Raw genomic sequence first — 12482 nt, forward strand, 5'->3', positions numbered from 1 at the left:
TTTTTTTTTTTTTTTGAGACAGAGGCTCACTCTATTGCCCAGGTTGGAGTGCAGTGGCATTATCTCAGCCCACTGCAACCTTCACCTCTCAGGTTCAAGCGATTCTTATGCCTCAGCCTCTCGAGTAGCTGGGACTACAGGCATGCGCCACCACACCTGGCTAATTTTTGTATTTTTAGTAGAGATGGGGGTTTCACCATGTTGGCTAGGCTGGTCTCGAACTCCTGACCTCAAGTGATCTGCCCACCTGGGCCTCCCAAAGTTCTGGGATTACAGGCATGACCCACAGTGCCCAATGCATATTCATATGATTTTTATTATTTATTTTACATGTTATTCTGTGACTAGCTCTTTCCCTCAAGTAACTCCTCGTAATCTCTTCATGCTCATCAACATATAGAGAACTACCCTTTTTTTTTTTTTTTTTTGAGCAAGGTCTGGTTCTATTGCCCAGGCTGGAATGCAGTGGTACAATCTCACTGCACTGCAACCTCCAGCCAGCCACCTTCCTGAGTAGCTGGGACTATAGGCATGTGCCACCATGCCCGGCTAATTTTTGTAATTTTTGTAGAGATGGAGGTTTCATCATGTTGCCCAGGCTGGTCCTGAACTTGTGGGCTCTGCCTTGGCTTCCCAAAGTGCTGGGATTATAGGTGTGAGCCATCACGCCCAGCCCTACCTCTTTCTTTTACACTGCTGCATAATAGTCTACTTCAGGACTTACCATACGTTATTTATAACGGATCCTCTGTATTGTTTCTGATTGCAGTGAGCTCCTTAAACAAATATCTATGCTGTGTTCATGCAGCAATAGCTTTGAGTATTTTCAGGGCAGTACAAGCTCTGCCCATTCTTAATTAATGCATTCGTTCAACAGATTATTTAGAATGTGCCAGTCTGTGCTAGGGTCAGAGGTGCAGTGCAGAAAGAGACAAGAGAGTCTAGCAGAGGCACCAGAGAGTGACCAAATAATCATGAAGGGATGAAGGCAAACCAGGCAGGGGCCAAGAAGGCAGTGGCAGAGGATCGACACCAGAGTCATCTGGGGGTGCTGCTAAGGCCCACCCTCCAAGAAAACCGTTACACTAGAAGGCCCACCACTCCCCCATGTTCTCCTGACCATCCACACACACTGATTCTGCCCTTTCTGGAAGCCACATTTTCACAGAGCCTTGAAGGAACGTGTACAAATGGTGGGCAGGATGGAGTGTGGAAAACACATACCATTCAAGGGGACATATCCTCCCTGGTGCATGTGGATGTCCAGGCCCGGGTAGCTTGTTTTCCCAGCCCCTGATCTGAACATGGACGCAGGGGTTGGTGTTGCTTCAGGGGCAGTCTTGTGTTTCGAGGTGTTTCTTGTCTCTTCTCATGTGATTCATCTGAAAACTGAACCAAAAGTTTCTTCTTTTATCTGTTCAAATCTGCTAGAAAAGCAGGTCTGGTGAGAGAACAGTTAAAGAAACCCGAGGACCCACTCTTTGCTCTGTTTTGAGCCATCCATAGTTAAATTGGAAGGCGGCAGTCAGAAACCCACAGCCTCAAGTTGGGTGGTGGCTCTGTTCTTGAGCTTTGATTATGGGGTGCTGAGTTGTGGTTGCAGCTGAGTCCTGGGGTCAGCAGATCTGCTGAAGATCTCTGGGATGCTGGCACCAGCAACTAGCTTCCACGTTCACATCCTGGTGGGCCCCCACAAAGCTCCATTATGCGGTAGGTGCTTCAGGATTGAAGATGTGGGGCCAGGGTAGGTCCCAAGCACAGTGCGGCGACCTGGTGGCCTTAGTGACACCCCCTCCCTAGGCTCTGTCCAGCAGTTAAAACCTGAGATGCACCCCACAGAGGCGCTGTAGAATCTCCCAACCCCCCAGGGCCCCGTCTGTCCTTCCTGTGGCTTGGCCAACGGGCCAGAAATAGTGTAACCTTTGCCCTGGCTGGCAAATGGAAACTTCCAGCTGCTGTCCTTGCCGCCATGGATCACAAGCCTGCTAGCGATGGTGTGGCAGTTGGTCACAGGGTGGGGACAAAATTAAGTCGGAGGGAATTTTCTATTTTCTTTTTGAGACACAGTCTTGAGCTGTCACCCAGGCTAGATTGCAGTGGTACAATCTCAGCTCACTGCAACCTCCACCTCCTGGGTTCAGCGATTCTCCTGCCTCAGCTTCCCGAGTATCTGCGATTACAGGTGCCTGCCACTACGCCCGGCTAATTTTTTTTCTATTTTTAGTAGAGACAGGGTTTCACCATGCTGGCCATGCTGGTCTCGAACTCCTGACCTCAGGTGATCCGCCCGCCTCAGCCTCTCAAAGTGCTGGGATTACAGGTGTGAGCCACTGCGCCCAGCACGAATATTCCTAAATATAAGAGGTGTGTCCCCCACCCGCCCTTCTCAAGTGGAGCTCGGGGTCGAGAGAAGGAGGGGGTGCATTTTGGGCTAAGGAGCCTACTGATGTCACTTTTCTTGTCTTTTCAATTATCTGTATTGGCTTTTTGAATGTCAAAGTAAAAAAATGTGAAGATTACAGGAATCATGTCCTGATAATACTTATCTCATATCAAGCTCTTACTATGTGCCAGGCGCCCTCTGGGGACTTGGCTGCAATTGTCTGTTACTCTTCACACAAGCTCAATGCGGTCCTGTTATTACCATTTTTATTTTAAGAATGAGGAGAACGCAGCTTCAAGAAGGTAAGTAACTTGCCCAACGTCACACAACTTAGCTGAGGAAGAACCAGGCTTCACACACAGGCCTTGCCGCCTCTAGACCACGTGTTTATTTTTTAGAGTGAGCACTTTCAAAAGAGTAACTTTTTTTTTTTGTTTTGAATTTAAAGGTCACAAAGACACACAGAAATTGTCTGCTATCTCTCTTCCAAGATAACCTCTGTTGATATGGAAAAAAAAAAAAAAATGCTGGGCGTGTTAGGACTACAAGCATGAGCCACCATGCTTGTGTTAGCCTGGGAGGCTGAGGCAGGAGGATCACTTGAGCCCAGGAATTTGAGACCAGCCTGGGAAACATGGCAAAACCCCATCTCTACACAAAAAATACAAAAATCAGCTAGTCATGGTGGTGTGTACCTGTAGTCTCAGCTACTCGGGAGGCTGAGGTTGGGGGATTGCTTGAGCCCAGGAAGTCAAGGTTGCAGTGAGCTGTGATTGTGCTACTGCACTCCAGCCTGGGCTACAGAGTGAGACTCTGTCTTAAAAAAAAAAAAAAAAAAAGAAAGAAAAGAAAAAGAAAAAAATGGCCAGGCGCGGTGGCTCATTCCTGTAATCCCAGCACTTCAAGAGGTCGAGGCGGGTGGATCACTTGAAGTCAGGAGTTTGAGACCAGCCTGGCCAACATGGTGAAACTCCATCTCTACTAAAAATACAAAAATTAGCCAGGTATGGTGGCACTGTCATCCCAGCTACTTGGGAGGCTGAGGCAGGAGAATCGCTTGAACCTGGGAGGTGGAGGTTGCAGTGAGCTGAGATCGCACCACTGCACTCCAGCCTGGGTGACAGAGTGAGACTCTGTTTAAAAAAAGAAAAAAAACAAAAACAAAAAAACACACAGTCATTATTTATAAGGTTAACAATTCAAATGCCAAAGAGGTTCAAAATGAAATGTAAGGCCACCTCCTTTCTCCTCTTCTCACGTTCTCTCTGTTGTGAACTTTCTTTTTATTCCCCCCAAGTTGAAATGATGCTTGTTTCTACTCTCAGCCACTACACCATCTCCCCAACCTTCCAGAGAGGATCATTGTCTATATAGTTCTCTAGATTTGTCTCTATGCCTGTTTTATTTTCATGATCCTCAGATGGGCTCACTCTTTGCATGTGGCCCTGCCGCCTGCCTTGGGCATCTTTATGTGTGAGCGGTAGGTGACATTCTCTGGATGAAACACCTCTTCGTGCCTCCCCTCTCTCTCCCTGTGCCTGCGCACTGGCCCTCTCTGTCTCGAGTCCTTTGCCTGTGTTTGCCCTGGAAGAGGAGATGGCTTCCCGTGGCCTCTCGATAGCCCTGTGGGGCGGGGAAAGTGAAGGAGGCAGGGCTGTGGCCCTTCTGCTCAGACAGACTCGTGGGCAGCCTCCTTGGCAGTCCTGGGGGTTCCATCTGGAGATGCAGGGCTGTGTGCCTGGGGTGGCAGCATCGGCATGGGAGCAGTTGCCCTGAGGTTGATATGTGTGTGGTGGGGCTGGACGGTTGCCTGTAGGGCGTGTGCGCCGGAAGTGAGCTGGCCTCTGTGCTGGTGACTCTCAGACTCTGCAGGGATGGCATGAGCTTCGCCTGAGGACTTGAAGTACCTAAGAACCTTCTTTGCTGGTGCAGAAGACCAGCTGCTAAGGGAGGCCAGGATAAGGCACTGCCACTGTCTTGCTGTGGGACCTGGCACATCCTCTTCCAGATCCTGGGCCTCAACGTCCCCACCCACCCACACAGGGAGGGACTGGACCCCCTGGGCCCTGGGATCCTGGCCAGCTCCGGGAGTGTACCATCCTTTGGCTCGAGGGTCCTTCCCTGGCGCAGTCTCCTTCATGTGAGGATTCTGGTTGTGTCTTGGCAGCAGGCCCTACAGGACAAGGGGTGCAAGAGCCAGAGTCAGGGGATGAAAGAAGAGAAGCTTTGGAAGAGACAGGCACCGGCCCCCAGGCGGGCCCGGGAGGCCCAGGAAGCTGGTGGCACCATGAATGTAGAGAATACAGGTAAAGCAGGCCTGCCCGCCGACCTGGCACTCCCCAGTGAAGCCAGCACAGGAGGGAGGCTCTTGTGCGATTGGTGCTATGCTATCCCTATGCCCTGTCCTCCCTGGCTGGAGGTGGCCTAGACAGACTCCAGCTGCCTGACCCACAGCTCCAAGCCCCCAACCTGCCTCTCCCGGATTCAGGGACAGTGGTGTATATGGAACCTTCATCTGGACCTGCCTCCCGCAGCATCCAGGCCCCACCCAGTGATAAGAGGCCTTGGCCAGCGTGGGCTGGGGTTGAATTTCTCTGCTTTTTGTCTTTTCCCAGTGCCTGTCTAAAGCAGGGCGAGGGTGGCAGCCTCACAGACGCCACTGCCTGCAAAGAGAGACTCAGCCTTCTCCCTCCTATCCATGGGCTCCCAGGGTCTGGAGGCTTCTAGAACAGGACTTTGATTCTCCTGGTCAGAGGCTGAGATAAAGGAGCCAGTGGCTCAGCTTTTCTCTGGTAGGGTCTGCCATGGTGTCCAGGGCTGGCTGGTTCTGGAAGATTCTACAGGCCCCCCTGGTAGTCTTACGGGTCCATGCCGGGGATCCCTGGCAGTAAGCGAGAGCCCGGTGATAATGGGGAAGCAGCATCCTCTAGGATCCCGGGGGAAGGCCAAGAGCATGTGAAGGAAAGAGGAGCTGGCCTTTCTGTCATCTTCCTCCTCCATCGCCAAAAGGTTAACTTGTGTGTCTGAACTTGCTATGTGGTGGAAGGAGCCACTCCCATCTCTGAGGCTGTCCAGAGCCCCGTTCTGGGGTTCTGGCCTGTCTGGGCCCAGGCACTCTTCTGCAGCGAGCGGCAGGGGTTGGGGTCTGGCTGAGTGTGAGCAGGCCAGCCTCGGGCAGGGGACATCATCTTGCTGATTGTGCATTGAGAAGAGGAAGGCTGATTCCAGGGAACAACAAGGGTGACCCGGTCAGTGGGGCCAGGCCGTGCCTGCATCGTATCTTTGAACCCTGAGTGCACCTCTCCAGCACAAGGGCCCATTTGATTTCACCTTGTCCTCCCATCCTCCTCTTTCTGGGACCTCCCTGAGCTTCTTGGAGATCTTTTCTCCACAAGCACTCTCCTGGCGCCCTTCCCACTGCCCTGCCGCGGTGCTGAGACCCAGCGAGCCCCTCTGGGGGTGACATCCCATGACATGAACAGTGTTCCGGATGAACTGGGCTCTCCGAGGCCTCATTTCTGCCCCATGGCCTATTGTGTAACAGCTACCCACGCCTGTGCATCTCCACAGTGCTGGGCTCCTTTCAGGCAAGGCCCCTTGTCCCCATTTCTCCTAGGAAGCTCCTGCCGGGCCCCTCCCACACGTCTCTCGAGTGGCAGAACCAGCTCTCGGGCCGGGAGTCCAGTGCATTCCCTGCCTCACTGCAGCAGCCTGCAAAGGGCTGAGGGCCACGCTGGTCACATGCCGCTCATGCTGCCGCGTGTGCAGGCCTGGAAGCATCCGTCTGACCTCACTCGCTCTAGAACAGATCACAGGAGCTTGGCCAGCTCTGTGTGACATGCATGCTGCGTCACGTGCAGGCCACACGGCCAGGGTCACCACCCAACCGGGGATGCCCAGGTCCAGCTCTCCAGAGTGCTCGGGTGGAGGAGGGAAGAGCCAACCTGTGTGTGCCCCCCCTGCTCTCCTAGAGCGGGGCAGGGGGCCTCTCTACCCATCTGCCCCTCCTCCTGGGGCTGTGCCAAGATATCCCCGCCCAGCTGCAAGCTGTACCCTCCCCACTTCCCTGTCCATCTGAGTCCATTTGGCTTCCCTCAGGCCAGGCTGTCAGAGGGGTGTGTGACTTCAGGTGCAAGTGGCTTCCTTCCCAGGGTCTAGGAGCCCCCAACCCCAGCCTGCCGAGGGCTGGGATTCCTGGAGACTAATGTGGGAATGCCTAGAGCCCCAGGCTCCAAGGTAGAGAGCAGCGCTCTCTGGCCAGCAGATGCCCCTCTTCACCCTTCACTCTGCCACGCTCTGTCATGTCCCATTTGTGCTTCTGAGGGGAGGAGGCAAATCCCCCACCCTTCCTCCCCAGCCCCCCATTTTTCTCTCTCTCCCCTAAACTCTTTGCTCCCTACCTGCAGAGACCATGGCCATTCTTGGCGCCCTGGAAGCAAGCTGTAACAAGCATCCCAGGCCCTGTGCACAGGTCATGGGCCCCGATTCTGTGTTCTTGTCCTTCATCCATCTCTCCATCTCTCTCATTCCTGGTGACAGGACAGTGGCAGGCCTTTGGAGGAGGAGGACTCCCTCTGTCTTGCCTGGGAGGTCCCTGTGCTCCATCCTTGCTAGGTGCTGGCTGGCTGAGTTCTTGCCCCATGTGCAGGGCGGGCTTTGTGTCCTGGTCTGTCTGTCCCTCCCACATGCACACGGCTCCCCTGGCTCCCCTCTCTCTGCACAGTTGACCACTTGCCACATGGGGAGGCTGGGGAGCCCCACTCTTCTCTTCTGTACTCTTGAGAGGGTTTGAGACTTAAAGAAATAATGTTCCTACAAGAATAGAGTTTTCTAGGGTGAGAATCCCTTGTCTTTCCCAGCTGCGATTCCTTGTAGCCTGGCCATGGAGAGAGGCTGGCCCATCAGACCTGGAACATGTGCTTTGAGAGCCGTATTCAGTGAAAGTTGCTTTCTTAAGTCCTGATCCAGGCAATTTAATCCCCCAGATGCTGCCTGGGGAAGTGTCTTTTTCTGGGACAGGCCCTGGAGGCCCCAGCTAACCTATTCCGCTGCTGCCCCAGCCCTCACCTGGTTGCCCACCCCCTCTGCTTACACCCCTGTCATCCCTGGCGGTCTGCCCTGTTGTGATGGACCCTCTCCTCTGCCAGTGTGGGACCTCTGCTGCCGTCTCATCAGCCACTACTTTGCTTGTAGGTGGGCGTCTCTTTGGCAGCAGGAGGTGCTTGAGCCTGTCGGGGCCACCAGGTGCAGTCCCCGTGGTGCATAGGATGGTGGAGGCCATGTCCCAGCTCCAGGAGGAGAAGGCCCAGCTACAGGAGGAGCTGGTGGTCCTACGGGAGAGGCTGGTCCTCTGCGACAGTGACCAGCAGGCCACATCCACCCAGCTGCAGAACCAGGTACCTGGGGAGGCTGGCATGGGCAGAGGCCACTGCCCACTATGGAGCAGGTCAGAGGACACCACCTGGGGCACCTGACCCCACCAGGCTACTGGTGTAAGAGGAGACAGCTGGGGTCTCGTCTCCTGGAATACGCCGGAGGGTAGCGTGGTAAGAGTCAGAGGCCTCCCATCCTGGAGGATGCACTTCTGAGATGCAGCATTTCTTTCAGCTTACAGGGGCCTCCCATCCTGGTCCTTCTTGTGCCCCATCTCCTTGGGTTACAGGGGGCCAGGACCTGCCTCCCTAGGAGGTGATGTAGATGTCAGTGGAACAGGAAGGTGCGGGGTGCTTCCTACCCTGAGTCCACCCCATCTTCCATGGTGCCCTGCACCGGGCAGCCTGAGTGGACAAAACTCATCAGATGGTCACCACACAGGAGATTGGCATGACATTTCTCATGCTTTTGATTTCTCGTTAAAGGTGGACGCTAGTTTGAGTGCGTGTTGGGGAAGGGATCTCTCAAACCTCTGGAAGCCAGAGAGAGCCAGGGTTCATGCAGGTCAGCGTTGTCTCCTTCGTTGGCTGGGCAGAACATTTGGGTACCATTGGCTGATAAGCTGTGTGTCCTTTGGGGCTGACCACCGGCCCTCTTGTGTGTGTGTGGCTGCGTCACTTTCTTCTCCTTCTGGATCTCCACGCGGCTCCCAACCCTCCTTCCCTGCTCTTCTCCTCAGTGGCTGTCTCTGTGGTTGTATCTCAGCCTTGCCCACTTCCCCAAGGTCTCCAAGCCCGTCTGCCACATCATCCCCCCTTCTGATCCAGTGCCCTGGCCTGGCTGTTGGGCCTCTGAGCTCTGGGCCCAGGACTCTGTGTTGACAGACTGGCCTTCAGGTAGAGCTAAGTTCTTTGTGTGTCCCATGAGCCAGCAAAGAGATGGCCTGGACATGCCGATGTCTGCCTATTGTGCCTCATATGTGCTGTGACTTGTTCTCTCAGTTCTGGGGGCAGCATATTGTACACACTTTTGAATGCAGCATTTCTTCCAGCTTACAGGTGTGTTCTCTTCTCAAGAATGGCCTGGCCTGCCCCCCTGCCCCTTGCTGACTCAGGTGGGCCTCCTTGGGGTGCCCCTCATGCTCTGTGCCTTCCTCTTACACACTTACCCCACAGCTTGACTATCTGGGCCTGCCTTCCCCACTAACTGGGGGCTCCTCTAAGCCAGCCCTGTATCCTCTTGCCTGCTGCGTGCCCACCTGCTTCCTTGGGTATTTGTGCATGCCCCTTTTGTACTCGCACTGAGCTGGGCATGGGGGATACCCCAGTGGATAGTAGGCTCCCACCCGGTGGAAGCTCTGCCTGTGGGAAAATGGACATTTGCTTCACACACCCACGTAAAAAGTGGGAAGGGCTCGATGGGATGGGCACACGCATGGCCTCGAGGTCTTGTCCCTGGGCATCTTGAGCTAAGCTCTGGGACAGAGCAGAGGGAAGTGCACTCTGAGCTGAGGCCCAGCCAGTGCAAAGGGACTTGTGGTAGGAAGGGCGTGGCTCAAGCGCCTTGGGGGTTGCAGGGGGTCCGGGGCCCACCCTGCGGGACACGCATCTGGCCTCAGGCAAAGGCTGAGCAGCCCCTCTTCCTTCCCTGACCTTCCCCAGTTAGGCTCTTCAGACACTTCATTTTGCAAATAAGTGTTTTTTTAAAGGGCTTCGTGGGCTGGGCACAGTAACTCATGCCTGTAATCCCAGCATTTTGGGAAGCCAAGGCAAGTGGATCGCCTGAGGTCAGGAGTTCAAGACCAGCCTGGCCAACATAGTGAAACCATGTCTCTACTAAAATTACAAAAATTAGCTGGGTGTGGTGGCGGGCACCTGTAATCCTAACTACTCGGGAGGCTGAGGCAGGAGAATCGCTTGAACCTGGGAAGGGAAGGTTGTAGTGAGCCAAGATCATGCCACTGCACTCCAGCCTGGGCAACAAGAGCAAAACTCCGTCAAAAAAAGAAAAAAAGAAAAGAAAAGAAAAGGGCTTTGTGGAGATGTAATTCACATGCCATAAAATTCACCCCTTGAAGGTGTACGGTTCGGTGGTCGGTGGTAAGTATATTAAGATGGCAATGCACCCATCACCAAGTGTCTCATTGCCAAACATCTTCATCACTCCACCGGGCCTACTGATGGTCACTCCCCATGCTCCTTGCCCCATGGCCCCTGGCAACCTTTAATCTGCTTTCTGATTTTATGGATTTGTCTTTTCTGAACATTTCATAGAAGTGAAATCGTAGTATCTAACCTTTTGTGACTTTAAAGAGGTTTTTGAAAACATTTTTCTGTTAATTAACAAAATCAACTTATGTTTTAAGAAGGGAAACTGAGGAGGAAACATCCCAGCCTTTTTAGTTCTTTGACCCCCAGCTCTCCAGCCACTCTTAGGAGAAACCCCGAGCCTACCCCACTCCCGCAAGTGACTTAGGAATTCAGAATGGTTCCTGGTCTTTGTTCTCATTTTGTCCTTGAACGTCGTTTTTCCTTTTCTTTTCTTTTCTTTTTTTTTGAGATGGAGTTTTGCTCTCGTTGCCCAGGCTGGAATGCAATGGCGCCATCTCGGCTCACTGCAGTCTCTACCTCCCAGGTTCAATCGATTCTCCTGCGTCAGCCTCCCGAGTAGCTAGGATTACAGGTATCCACCACCATGCCTGGCTAATTTGTATTTTTAGTAGAGATGGGGTTTCACCCTGTTGTTCAAGCTGGTCTCAAACTCCTGACCTCAGGTGAGCCACCTGCCTCGGCCTCCCAAGGTGCTGGGATTACAGGCATGAGCCACAGCACCTGGCCTGTCCTTGAACTTTCTGACTGCAGCTCTTTTCTGGAAATTTCTCAGGGGATGTATCTGAAGCTCCAGGTCTCTGAGATACTCTCAAGGGGGCCCAACCTTGTGGAGATGTGGCCAACCACATGGGTCTAGAGCTGGGTTCAAATCCTGACTTTGGCACTACTCATTAGCTATGTGACCTTGGGACAGTTAATTACCACTCTGCAGGCCAGTTTCCTCATCTGTGAAATGGATGTAATAACAGGATGTGGTGAGATGATCCCTAGTGAGTCACTGGTGTTGCTGTGGCCACACCATTGTTGTTACTGGGAGAGTTTTGGATTTGGAATCCCGTGAGCAGGATTCTATTCTGGCTGTGCCACGTGCCAGCTGGGCAGCTGTAGGAGATCACCTCCTCTCTGAGCCTTCACTTCCCAGTCTCTAAACTGGGGCTTAACAAATGTTGCGTTGCAGTTTAGGGGTGGATCTGTTGTAAGAGTGGACAGGAAAAAGGATGGTCAACTGTAACATGTGGTGTGTCATGAGCTGTCACTCCCACGTGCCCTGGTCTCCTGCTAGCCCCACTGTGGTTTGACGCAGACTTGGACTTCCCTGGAATTCTGAACGTTGCCTCTCTAAGCAAAGCCTGCCAGGGGATACACTGTGCCTTGTTTTCCACGGTGCCATGTTCCCAGCCCTGTGCACACTGGCTTCTGATCGGCTGCTTTCTCACACTGCTGTTCCTGCAAGGCTGTGAGGCCCCATGGTTAAGGGTGAGGGTTCTGCAAGGGTCAGTCAGATGCGAGTTCCAGTGCTAGGTCCACCACTTACTGGCCAGGTGACCTCAAGGAAGTTGCCTAACCAAGGCTTAACCTCTTAGGAGCTCAGTTTTTCTTCCTGTAAAATGGGGATAGTAATAGTCCCTACCTCAGGGGAATAGGGGATGAAAAATGATCTTATGAAATCCCCCTGCCCTACTGGCAAAGCCGACTCAGTTAACGGGGCTCCATTATCACTGTTGGGATCTGGGCTTGTGGGGGCTGCAGTGGTCTTCTCAGGCCTCCCCACTGCTGTGCCAGGAGGGGGAGGTGTTTGTATATACTGAGAGCAATTGGGCCAAAGGTCCATAGTCCTTGAGCACCCAGCTGACCCAGGCCACAGAGGCCGCTCATCTCGGTCTGGTGACCACAGGAGGCTGTGGCTGTTGGGATGACCCTCCCCAGTGTTGTTAACAACCGTTCCAGGCCACGTCCTGCTGGCCTTGAGTTCCCCTGTCCTCTTGTGGATGTCCCTAGAGCCATGGCCTCAAGGTTCCTGAAGTTCCCAATAATGTGACATGCTGCCCAGACCTCACTATACTCCTTTTTTATTTTGACACGGTCTCACTCGACCGGCTGGAGTGCAGGGGTGTGATCACAGCTCACTGTAGCCCCTGCCTACTGTGCTCAAGCCATCCTCCCACCTAAGCCTCCTGAATAACTGGGACCACAGGTGTCCACCACACCTGGCCCACTTTTGTATTTTCTGTCCAGACAGAGTCTTGCTATATTGCCCAGGCAGGTCTTGAACTCCTGGACTCAAGAGATCTGCCTGCCTCAGCCTCCCAAAGTGCTGGGATTACAGGCATGAGCCACCGTGCGCGGCACTCACTGCATTCCCTTCCTGCCCCCTGCACCTCAAGAGTGAACCTTAAAAAACTGTCTTCAGGCCGGGCACAGTGGCTCACACCTGTAATCCCAGAACTTTGGGAGGCCGAGGTGGGCAGATCATCTGAGGTCAGGAGTTCGAGACCAGCCTGGCCAACACGGTGAAACCCCGTTTCTACTAAAAATACAAGAATTAGCCAGGTGTGGTGTTGCACGCTTGTAAGTCCAGCTACTAGGGAGGCTGAGGCAGGAGAATTGCTTGAACC

The 12482-nt window shown here is 53.5% G+C and overlaps 1 protein-coding gene across 5 annotated transcripts in view; it reads left to right on the forward strand.

The window, feature by feature from the left end:
- The window catches only part of KIFC3 (kinesin family member C3), a 127399-nt gene that overhangs the window by 92100 nt on the left and 22817 nt on the right, over positions 1 to 12482 (forward strand). The window contains exon 3 of one of the 5 annotated variants that reach the window (XM_011938819.1): positions 4551 to 4689. The exons of 3 other annotated variants lie outside the window; for them this stretch is intronic. Coding sequence is in view for 1 of the 2 variants with exons in the window: in XM_011938815.1 (XP_011794205.1) it covers positions 7651 to 7779 (129 nt within the window). In the remaining variant the exon portion in view is untranslated. Of the gene's footprint in view, positions 1 to 4550; positions 4690 to 7576; positions 7780 to 12482 lie in introns of all 5 variants that reach the window. One more of the 5 variants, XM_011938815.1, reaches the window with a different exon arrangement.

Source organism: Colobus angolensis, unplaced genomic scaffold, assembly GCF_000951035.1.
Source record: "Colobus angolensis palliatus isolate OR3802 unplaced genomic scaffold, Cang.pa_1.0 Scaffold178, whole genome shotgun sequence".
NCBI lineage: Eukaryota > Metazoa > Chordata > Mammalia > Primates > Cercopithecidae > Colobus > Colobus angolensis.